The following is an 11,723-nucleotide window of genomic DNA, read 5'->3' as shown; positions in this document are numbered from 1 at the left end:
GATGAGAAATGGTGTCCTCCTCCGAATCGAATCCGTAAAAATTCCCGACGTTTTTCGATCACCCGGATTCGATCCCGGATCACCCAAAGCGGTGAGCTGACACCGCCTCGATCATCCCGCCGTCAACCAGTGATAGATGTGATTAAAAGGTTCTCTCTCTTATTCACAGAGCGGAAAGAGTCAAAAATTTAACATTGAATTCAATGTTAAAAAATCTATTTAACATTGAATTTAAAATATATTTTAAACGGAAGTTATTTGTATTCAGTCATAAATTTCATCTGGCAACACTGCTACAGACAATAGTAATGGAACCATGGAGGAGAAGTTACGCTTGTTTCGCCTTCAGAAGAATTTGGAATCTGCTTCCACGTCACAAGTAAGAGACTATTCAGTTATTTAAAGATTTGGTTAAACTACAAATATGTTTTAATTTCTTTTCATAAACTAAATACGATTATTAAATCAAGGGTTCACTGAAACTACCCAACGACGCGTCTGTTTTTTTACGTGGACGTTGTAGTGTGACGCAATTGTTTACGTACGGTACATGTAACACGTGATTCTCATCATATACACGTGTGAAGTAATGCTCAAATAACTCATGATGAACCTTGAAAATATATACTGTTTGTTGTCATTAAATATAAACTTGTTTTTTTCAGTTTGAGAGACATTTTTTAATCAAGTTATTCATCAACAATGCTCTAAAAACTTAAACAGTTACAGATTTCCTTTGTTATCCGAAAGTAGTGAATTTGCTACGAAACCTATTGTAAGCCAAAATGGTGTAAAGTGAAGAAGCAATAATCATTAATTTGTATGGGAAAAGTTTTTGAGCTTTCCAGATCCAAAATAAAATAAAATACGTCTTAAGGTGCTTTTTGCACCTTATTTTACTAAAAGATGTACAAAAATACATCGAGATAGAATAGATGCTTGTAGATACAGTTGAAACCAAATTATTGCTGGATTAAATTGGGCAGTTGTTCGATTTTAATATAACTCCCGGTTTGTAGATGTTTATATTTGTATAGATACAGTTGAAAGCAATGGTGCCTGTAGACTATACAAAAGAGGAAGGCACGAGCTTTAAAAAGAGGGCATTATATATTATTCAAGAAGTTTCGAGCTATGATTCAATATCAGATTGGCACACCCACAAGGTGGCACTGATTGCAGTTAGGCTAACTTGGCATTGAAAACAAGGAATGTTTCTTGTTTTTAATGCCAATTTTTGGTCACATACAATGAAGTTGCATGAGATGATGGACAAGTATCGTTCGTTAGTTTCTTTTATTTTTGCAGAATAGGTTAGAAGTTGTAAATTTTATGTTTGTTGATGATGGAATTTGGGCCTCCTTGGGGATTAGGAAAAGAGCAACACAGACAAAAGGGGGGCATGTGTCCCAATGTATAGGTCCCCTGATGAAAGTTAAAGTGGTTTGATGCTGATTTTAATTCCTAGTAAAGAGCTTGGAGCCACCTTTAGCTGCTTGGGGTCACACCACCACTAAAGTTGCTTGCTACAAAACAAATGCTAAACAATATTTTTGGTTAATTCTTTTTACCTCTTATGTTCTTATTCTTGTAAATTTCTATGTATATTCTGCCTGCTTGGATCTTGTTTATTAATAGGTGTATTTTCCAATTAGCAAATAGAGAAGAACTTAGTCAAAAGTCAAAACAAAATATCTTTATTTTCACCTGTACATTCTGTATGTTTCGGACCTGAAGGCTCCTCTTCAGCAGGTTAACAACATTCTATTGCAATTTTAAAAGACAATAATATCGCACCCGACAATGATATTTAAGGTAATGATAAAATTACTTTCAGTTTCTTAATTATCTATTATTAGTACAATACCAATACAGACAAAGTATCCATAAGATAGTGTAACATAATGTTTTTTTAAAATATGCCTGTATAAAAGGATAAAATCTATTAAATAATAAAATTGTTTAATTGTAAAGAACTTCTGTGCTGTTCTTTTGCTTTATGTTCAGTAGAAAATACTGGTAACTTATTTTTATATACATATTAAGCAGTTTATGCATGTATTTATATAGAATATTTTAATGGCAAATTTTAATTGTATATAACTTATTATAAAGTCCTGTTTCTCCTCAATAAATAAAAGTATGTATTTTAATTTTACTTTTTGACAAGATTATGTCTTGTTTATAAAATCATACTGCCTGTTTATGTTACCAGCTTAGAGGTATGAAGGAGTATATGTCAAGAATTGATATTTGGCACAGAGTATTAGGTGCCCAAATCATTTGCACATAAAAAAATCCAGACTTGTAGGTAGTCAGGGAACTGAGAACTGAGTCAAAATAAAATACAAAATGGCAACCCTTTTCTACAAACAGGCAAAACAGGCACCTCACACCACCGAAGTCAGGTAGGGGAGAGTACCACCCACAGTCATTCTAAGAAGTGAATTCTGACCTTAGGACTGAACATGTAGTTTCTTCTATGTTAAATAAAATTTGTAATCTAATTTTGTAAATTTGGGAGTGTTTCAAATATGACATTAAAACAGGGTGTCGTTACAAGTAGGTTTTTTAACATTATTTAGTATAGTAAAATCGTGGGACCAATAAAAATTTGACATTATATTAGGGTTGTCATTACATTTGATGACATTATAATCGGGTTAAACTGTATATTGTTTGTGCAAAATAAAAAAATAATTTCGGACGATACAATAGCCACGATTATTTTTTTCAAAAACGGGAACTTTTCGTTACACATTGACAAAAATTCAACCCAAGCCGACACACAATGGAGAGAAATTTTGAAAATAGATAGGTTAATTTCATTGAAGATGCATCGTGGACGATCTCGTGGTTGTGGCCAGCAAAGTTTAAACAATTGTGCCCAAAAGCAGCGATATCAAAGAAGATAGGAGAATGAGAACAAAACCTGCCTTGAGCATCAAAGTGATTTCGTCTTTGAGACATAGTTTTGTCCCAAATACGGTTTTGCCGTTTTACTTGTTTAAACTAGAATACAGTAAAAAATAAAATGGGGCCCAATGCCAAAGGCACCATATTTCAGTTGTTTGATACTAAACAATAAAGTTTGTGTCCATATGCATATGAACATACAAAATTTGTAGAAAAAAAACACTGGGTGTTTTTAATTTTTACTATGGAATATTTTTATACTGAATTATATATCAAGAATCACTAAGCATATTACAACTTGCTTGTGCTTAGTGGTTTCTGAAAGTGGAAGTTGAACATTTAAAGATATTTGAATGAAAACTTAATCTATATCTGGGAAGCCAAGAAGAAAATCAAACTGTTATTTTTTTGTTGTTGATAAATATGTGGATTTATAATTTAGTTAGTTTTTTTAAATTGATTGTTTTTGAATATTTTGTAATTTGCAATTGCAAAGAATTTGAAAACATGCTTTTTATGTATTAATAATAAAATAATTTGCTTTCTTAATGAAAGTTCAATTATTTAATGTAAAATTTTGTTAACTACTGTAACTTTTGCTCTAATCTAATTGTAACAGATTCTTAACTGTCTGCAGTAACAATGGAAATAAATGCTGAAATAATTCTTACTTCATGGCATTGAAAAATTAAATACTGTATTCTGATTATAAATTTAAAAAAAACTTTTATGTCATAAGTTTTTAAAAATACTTCCATATTTACTTTCAGCAAATTTTCCAATTTGAATGTTATTGAGTCTGATGATGGAATGGAGATGTCCCAAAATACATTTAATTCAATGAAAACCTTTAATGCCTGTAATCAGTTTAGTGTTTGTATTTATCTTGGTTCATAATCTTTATAAATAGTCAAATAAAAATTGTTACCAGTAATTGATAAAAGATAAACTGATGTCTAATCATCTTGACATAATTAATAATATATGTGTAATATTATTGAAAGAAGCTTAAGAACATATAAATTAAATTAGTCATATTAATTTTATGTATTTGCATAGATATGTGTGTATACAGGCATACAGGCCTAATGTATGTCTAATTTGCAAAATGTTAGCACATCACTTCTGTCTATTACTAATGAATTATATCAGTGAATACGTAATCTTGTTTAAATTAAGAAAACAATATTTATGCAATGTTCTTGTTTCGTGTAATTAAAAACCAAAAATTTAAATTATATCTTATTTTTGCAGACAGACATGACAGAAGAAGTGGTAGATGAATCCGAAGAACCTCTTCTTGCCCCCAAAGAAAGGTACGAGCCACCTCCATCTACTGTCAATCGCAAACTAGAAATGTCCATTTTGGCACTGAAGATTGTATTGTGGTGTTTAACTATGGCCCTGTTTGTAGTATTGGAATTTGGAGCGGTATTTTTTGTCCTTTCCATCTTCTACTTTATGTACTGTAATTTCAGAACCACACCGCGAAAAAGTGATGAAGTGAGCGCTTATTCAGTCTTCAATCCTGGCTGTCAGAGGATTGAAGGAACTCTCAGTGCAGAACAGTTTGAACGAGAACTCAAGTATGGAGCCGCATCTGTCCATTGATTACAATCACAAATGTTGATACAACAAAGAGATGCTATTAATCAAAAACATAACTAACTGTAAAAGTATTGAAGGACAAAAAATTATATTTTGTTGTGGATGTGAATATATTTTATATATTTCTGAGAGCAGGAGATAGACTGTATGTATGATGTATGTGTGCATGTATATATATATAATTTTCTGCATGGTATTTAAGAAATGACTGTTAACTTAATAAAGAAAGTGGTGATTTGTTGTTATAACAATACATTCTCTGCTATTTTTTGTATTTAAAGAATGCGTACCAGTCTATTTTCTAGGGTGATGTTTATGATGGAAGGAATTTGGCAATAAATATTTTAATTTTATAGTTGAAAATATTTGCATTCGTATTCGTAAACATTGCCAAAATGATTTGCATTGTCATATTTTCCTTATTTTTTGTATGAATTTTTAAATTCATATAAAATTGACAAATTTGATTTTCAAAATTCTGAACTATACATTAATTAATAGAAGAATTAAAAAGAATTCTAATACAAAAACTACTTTTTTCTATCTGTTTCAGTTTTCAAGAATTTTTGGAAAAGAATTTCCCCATAAACAAAACATTACTTTTTTAGTGCCATTTGCTGGAGATCACATGCAGAATCAAAGAGGTTACAATCATTTTTAAAAATTGCTGGGACGAATTTACTTTAACAGAAAAAATTATTTCTGAGAATATACATACAAGATGAGTCAATTTCTTTCGGTCCCTTCACATGCTGTTGAGGTAATAAGAATTCCACGGCAAATGTATTTATTATTTTTATCTTTGTGCCACCACTAGCGGACTATTTTAGCTTTTTTGCCTTGTATGGCTGACGAGTAGCCTACAATAAAAGGTCGACTCCACTGTGGAATTGTTATTACCTCAAAAGCATGTGAAGGGAGCAAAAGAAATTGACTCGTATGTATAGTCTCAGAAATAATTTTTTCTGTTAAAGGTTACAATCAGCCTAAATAGTGCGATTGTAAATATTTAGTTTTAAAAGTGAAAAGTAATGTAGAGATTTGAGCATATTTTTCTAGGATTTATAATTATTATTCAATGTGCTTTTATTACTAGCAATAAAATGACTCAATATAATTTTCAGCTTGAGACCTTGGCCATGGTGGTTAAGTCATCAGCCTACTGCTTTGGGAATCCATGTTAGCAACTTCTGACGAATTTTTCAAGGGTGATCGGGCCTTGTCTCTCATCACTCGGTCTCCCACAATGGACTTGGAAAAAGTATCTCTTCATATTTACAGGGCAGAGAGCCAAAAATGAGAAGAAAAAAAAACTATAAGACATTGTTAATTTAATGCACAAAATTTTTATATTTGTTGCATGAGTGATAATGAGGAAACATCATTTTTTAACTAGAAGATACTGATTGCTGGATTACAAATGCAGTAAAGGCTTCGGACTGCTGCTCTGGGAACTTTGGATCGAGTCTGAATAGGAATCTTTCATGGATGGATGTCCTTGATATGTCAGACCTCAACTCTCACTACTCAACCTCTTTCATTGCCAGCCTGGTCATATTCACAATTAGCATGGGAAAAGGTCTGCTTCGTGCCCTCAGAACAGAAAGGATGTTAATGAAAAATCTAGAAGAGTCTGATCAATTCTCGGTGCAAGGAGTTTCTATGCTAAATGTATAAACTACTAGAGGCATAAAAGTTCAAAAAATGATAATAGGTTTTTTAAACTTTTTTCACTTAGTGCCCACTAAAGAGTGTTTTTACAAGCCTATATGGGTTTGGCCAGACCCACAACAAAGTGGCCAGGCAATGAGAAACAAAATCCAACATATTTGTGATGAGGAAGGTGACCTATGTCTTATCAACCAATCTATTGAAGGCTGGATGGCATTACCCATTTTTTTGCTGCATTTTGGCTGCCGAACTTGATTCCCCAGACACAGTTAAGGTAAAAGCATTGTTTTTGAAATCTAGAAAGCAATCCTTTGCTTTCTTTAAATCTGTCTGGCTGAAGTTCTGTAATCTTCATAGGCTTTTCATGTATTAGGGAACCATTCAATGGAATTCCTTCACATTTGCTTTTTCTATCCATTTCAAAAGCTGATTTCAACTTCAGAGTCAATACCACCTACATCACAATTGCTTATGTGAAAAAAATTGTATAATTAAAGTGTTTGCTATACGAAGAGTAGCAAAGATTGCTACTCCTGTGCTTTCCTTAATTTAAAATTTTCCCCTATTATGCAGTTCAAATTGTATAACAAGGATAGTATAAGACTACCTATTACTTATTTGTCAGAACTGTTGCATTTAAGAAAAGACTGTTTTATTTTTTCTCTTGCTTTCCAAATGTCTGAAGTTGTCTACAAACTGAGAGACATTTCTTTACCAACTGTGATTTTCCATCTTCAATCAGACGAATTTTACTCTGTGTATTTTTGTGTTAAAGCTTTTCTTCACATACACTAAACAAACTAACTGTAATGTGAAAATCTACGGTGAAAAATTGATTAAAAATGAAATTTATGTTATTTTTATATTTATTTTTTGCAAATAAAATAAATAAAACTTCTACTGTGACGAAATAAATAAAATGGCGACTAAAAAGTCCGTAATGACGGAACGATAGCGGTCCTGTCTGACCCTAAAAATAGTTTAGTAACGGGCGTCCATTACAAAAATGAGTTTTCTTATAATTTTACTATATATTTTTTTACAACTCTTCATGGGTACTAAGAGGGCCTATTCTTGCAAGTTCATTATTTGTTCGGTCCGGACCTAGGAATTTTTCGGACGGACTACCATCCGAAAAATTCCTGGGGGATTTTCGATCCCGGATCCACCAGAGGCATAGGCTGCGGTCTTCATCGCAGGAGAAAAAGCTATCTTACATTTTTGGCTTTTAGTTTTTTCAAATAAAAATCGATTCGTTTATTTGCAACAGATATAGTTATAAAAAATCAACGAAATAGTTTTATTTAAAAAATAAATTTTAATATTCCTTCATTTTTTTAATGTAAAAAAAGACGACAGAGGTCGCTTCTCAAACGACAACATGGCAGCATCCGGAGAAGTGGCCGATTGATGTAATTCGTATAAAATCGAGAACTTATGGCCCTTAAGGAACAAATAGTTCCCAAAGAAGATTCGTCGTCCTTGTGTTTTCAGAAAAGCGAATTTGCCAAAGTACGTAACGTAATATTGTTACCGAAAAAACCGCTTTAAATGAATAATAATTAAATTGATTGACGTTTTGAGTTTGTTTCTCGTTTAAAATATGTTTTAATGGTTATAAAACCTGGTAGAAGTTACTTTGTATATGCACGTGTATACAAGATAGAAGCCGAAAGTAACTTCTATTCGGTTGCGCGTTATAGCATCGAGGGCCCAGGCAAATTTGAATTAGGGTGGCCCCCTTGCGGTGGCGGACTCGGGGGGGGGGGTCAAGGGACCCTGGAACCTCCCAAGAAAGGGAAAACACTAGAAAATTTTCCTAATTAAATTTCATTTTTTTCCTTTATATTCTGTCGCGTCTTCTATATCTACACTATTTATGAATTAGCAGTTGTATAAGATGAGAATTTTATTGAATTTGCATTAAAAGTATTTTTACTGGATTATAGGTTTTAATTTTTTTAATGAGAAACTCCATTGTACTGACTGCTTTCAGGGTATAATTAGATTTGCACTCCATGCTCTGATAAGCCTATTGCATATTTATAGACTGATTTTGGGGGGTCTGTTGCAAAGGATCCCCTGTGGACCATCAGTTCCTTTGACTTTTTCATTCTTAAGAGCATGGTCCTCAAATCTGATAAGATATAAGATCCTAACTGCCTCATTCACAACTACAATTTTACCAAAATTTTTCATTAAAATAGTTATCTGTAAAGTTCTTAATTGAAAATGATCAAAGTAAACATGTGGCAGTAGTCAATTGAATCTAAATTAATTTGGGATTTTGACTAACTTTATATAAATCCATCGTTTTAATGTTGTTAAACAGATGGCCAAAGTGATAAAGGCACAACATCTGGTGATTCTGGTTTGATTCTATATCTACTCTCAGGTGTATTTGCAACCAATGTTTTAGAGCAGTGTTTCTCAACCTCTAATGAATCATCGCCCCCTTCAATAAAACCGTTACGTAGTATCGCCCCCTTCTCTACAAAATTTTGATGAGGGACAAGGCTAACGCCAAATTTGTACTGCATTGAATAGACTAGTGACTAGTATAATGTTATTTGTTTAATTATTGTATGATATAATGAATAAAATATCTAATTATTCTTAATATAATGTTTTACTATATTGCCAGAAATTTGTTTTTCGCCCCCCAAAGTATAAATTGTTACTAATCGCCTCCTCAACATGGAAAAATGCCCACATGGGGGCGATATCGTCCCCATTGAGAAACACTGTTTTAGAGTTTCCAAAGTAAACCAATACTATTTATTAGGCTTCAATTTGAAAAACTTGTAGACCTATAAATTCCTGCTATTGTCTGTCTGACCTTCCTTAATCTCGAGAACAGAGTTAGATAAATGAAAGTCGAGACCAGATATGGAAGGCTCCTGATTAACTACTGTATATATAAACTTCTTGTTTGCTCTGGAAGTTATGTTATCTTGATTCAAAAATTTTTCCCTGAAAGAAGTTAGTTAGATGACTGGCTAGACACTATTGCTAGCAGAAAAGTATGATGCACAGGGGCACTACACAGATGTACATGTACAGTACAGTACATTACTAATTTCAGGTGGAGAGCATATATTTTAAATTAAATAATTTTACTTTTAATATCTGAATGAGTATTAGTTAATTTCTAACTCTAATCCTTGGATTTGAATACTGACAGAAGTTTTATGGGTAGGCTGATCAAGACACATTGAATTTCACTCTTAGAATCTGGGCCACCTTTGTGATCCTGGTTGGACATACAAATAAATGGACATGGTAAAAGGTTCTCTTAATATGCGCAGAATGGAAATAGATTGAGATCAAATATGGAAAATTTAGGGAATGGAGGATCTGATTAACTATATACAAACTTCTGGTCCAGACCAGAAGTTGGTATATAGTTAATTGGTGTCTTTGATTGAAAATCACAGCCCTGCCTTATGTCACAATAGATAATTGCTCGTTCCAACACTAAAGTTGTTCAGATATATGTCTCCATCAAACAAACTAAAATACAATAATGCTAAAATATTAATGAGTTCTTGTATATTTTAACCATGATTAAGAAAATGGCCACATTTTGGTCTTTTCAATCTTGTTGCAAAAGTTCGAATCTGACTAATCATTCTAAAACATTCAATTCTTATGTTCTACTAGAGTTAGAAAGTCTATATTTTATTAAATCATCTAGCAGTTTAAATGTTTAGAACATAATTATGATCCTTTATTGTCAGAAACATCGTTACTGTGAAACTGATGGACTGGAGAACCATATTTATTTGGGAATCCTTACATACAGCAAATAAGGACTCCTATAGTAGACCTCTTGACCACACAGACCTTTGGCTTTTGCTTTTTAAAATTTTTTAAAATTTAATTTGTGACTATGGTGCTATGGATCAGCTTGTATTAAAATTTACAGATGAAAGACATTAAATACCAAAATAAAAGTAAAGTATGAACTTGTCATCAACATTAAAAATGATAAAATTATCGCCGCCTTTAGTGTCAATTAGTAAATTAAAATTTTATGCTTGAATTGAGTCATTTTGCAATGTAATAAGATTTATTGTATGTTAGATTGCAAGATGATATAAAGCAATATAAATTTTTACCTTGTTAATATCTGGTTCTGGCATATAATATTTTATTAAAATATTGTAATAGTAACGACAGATGTCTCGGTGAGTCTGCCTCTTCTGAATTGGTTTATTGATCCGAAATGCTTCATTTTCTGAAACAGTTACTTTCTTGTTAATGATGTTTAGTCTATTACTAATCAAATGTTAATGCCAAATTTGTTATCAGGCTATAACCGGGCTAATTAAATATGTAGTTATTAACACAGTAAAAACACACTAACCTTTAACTTCAGTCAAATAATATTAAGATCAAAACATCTCCAACCTTTTAAAAATCATCTTCATTAGTCTACTAAAGATAAAAACTAAGGAATGATCTGTTTAAAACTTGGAAGCGATGCCCAAAATTGAATGTAATGATCTTGATAAGAATGTTTTTTTCTCTAGAAATTCATTGAACGTGACCTTTAACAGTTAGAAAACATTTTGGTGTCAATATTGTTTGACTGAAGTTAAAGGTTAGTGTGTTTTTACTCTTCTACACCTTCAGTTAGAAGAGTTACTATATAGATATTATATAATTTGGACTAAATATGAGAAATTAACTCTCCATCTTGTATTAAATTTAATAATTAGAATTAAATTTATTTAGAATATTCCGGAAGGATATTACAGTGGGTGATCAGTTAATGAACATAATCTGTTCCAAGACGTTCTTTGCTATTCGAATTGTTCGTTAACTGATTATCAATTTACCATTGGTTTATATGGGAATTTGATTAATTCACTTTGGAGATCCCAATAAATAAAAATATATACTTTCTTACTATATTTATTTATATTTAATAATAAAAATACATATATACACAGTCTTGCATTTTTATTAGTCATGTTTTTTCTGTTTGGGGGGTTAAAGAATCTGTCTAATGTCAATTGCTTTTCTCTCTTCTTCAGAATTTTTCAGAAGTAATTAATAGCATTGTAATTGCATAATTGATCCCTAAGCCTATTAATCTCAACCTGGTTTGGGTGCCATTCTAAGACTGTTGCTCTGACATCCTCCCACTTCTTCAAAAGGTCTTTAATAGTAGATATCAGCATTAATCCTATTTTTCAGAAGAAAATATATCTCGCCGAATTTCTTGGTGTTCTTCATTCAAGAGTTCTTGCATTCTTCTGTTGCCTGATCAGTTTCAAGTTCCATTAGGAGCTCTTTAATGTTCTTTATTTCTTAGATGTGATTTTCGTTACTCCTTTAGCTGCTTGAGTCTTCTTGATTATATCTTTCTTAGCTAAGATTGTGCCTACTGTAGATCTGTTCAAGCCACACTGCCCAGCAACATCAGACATCATCTGCCCACTCTCTACCTTTGCTATTATACCCTCACCTTTCAAAAATAAAAACCGATGCAAAACTTAACGAATACCTGCCAGACAATC

The 11,723-nt window shown here is 32.1% G+C and overlaps 2 protein-coding genes across 4 annotated transcripts in view; both read left to right on the top strand.

The window, feature by feature from the left end:
- The first annotated feature begins 139 nt into the window (after positions 1-139).
- On the top strand, positions 140-5,060 carry LOC111623982 (SAYSvFN domain-containing protein 1-like). 3 transcript variants are annotated; one of them, XM_023366744.1, is made up of 3 exons: positions 140-379; positions 4,171-4,232; positions 4,395-5,060. In XM_023366744.1, the coding sequence occupies exons 1-3, from the start codon at positions 317-319 to the stop codon at positions 4,525-4,527; spliced, it is 258 nt and encodes an 85-aa protein (XP_023222512.1). In that variant the 5' UTR covers positions 140-316; the 3' UTR covers positions 4,528-5,060. The 3 variants fall into 3 exon arrangements, with proteins under 3 accessions (XP_023222512.1, XP_023222510.1, XP_023222511.1); XM_023366743.1 differs by adding an exon at positions 1,656-1,815 and having other exon boundaries at positions 322-379; positions 4,171-5,050; XM_023366742.1 differs by having other exon boundaries at positions 203-379; positions 4,171-5,045.
- Positions 5,061-7,549: 2,489 nt separating this feature from the next.
- The window catches only part of LOC111623988 (conserved oligomeric Golgi complex subunit 2-like), a 31,742-nt gene continuing 27,568 nt past the window's right edge, over positions 7,550-11,723 (top strand). Inside the window, exon 1 of the mRNA XM_023366754.1 lies at positions 7,550-7,707. Coding sequence (XP_023222522.1) covers positions 7,633-7,707 — 75 coding nt within the window. The 5' untranslated portion in view covers positions 7,550-7,632. The remainder of the gene's footprint in view (positions 7,708-11,723) is intronic.

The sequence above is a fragment of the Centruroides sculpturatus genome, unplaced genomic scaffold, assembly GCF_000671375.1.
Source record: "Centruroides sculpturatus isolate CEXI.00-Female unplaced genomic scaffold, Cexi_2.0 scaffold382, whole genome shotgun sequence".
In the NCBI taxonomy this organism is placed as follows: Eukaryota; Metazoa; Arthropoda; class Arachnida; order Scorpiones; family Buthidae; genus Centruroides; species Centruroides sculpturatus.
Note: the sequence above shows the minus strand (reverse complement) of the source record. Positions and strands in the feature narration are given on the sequence as shown.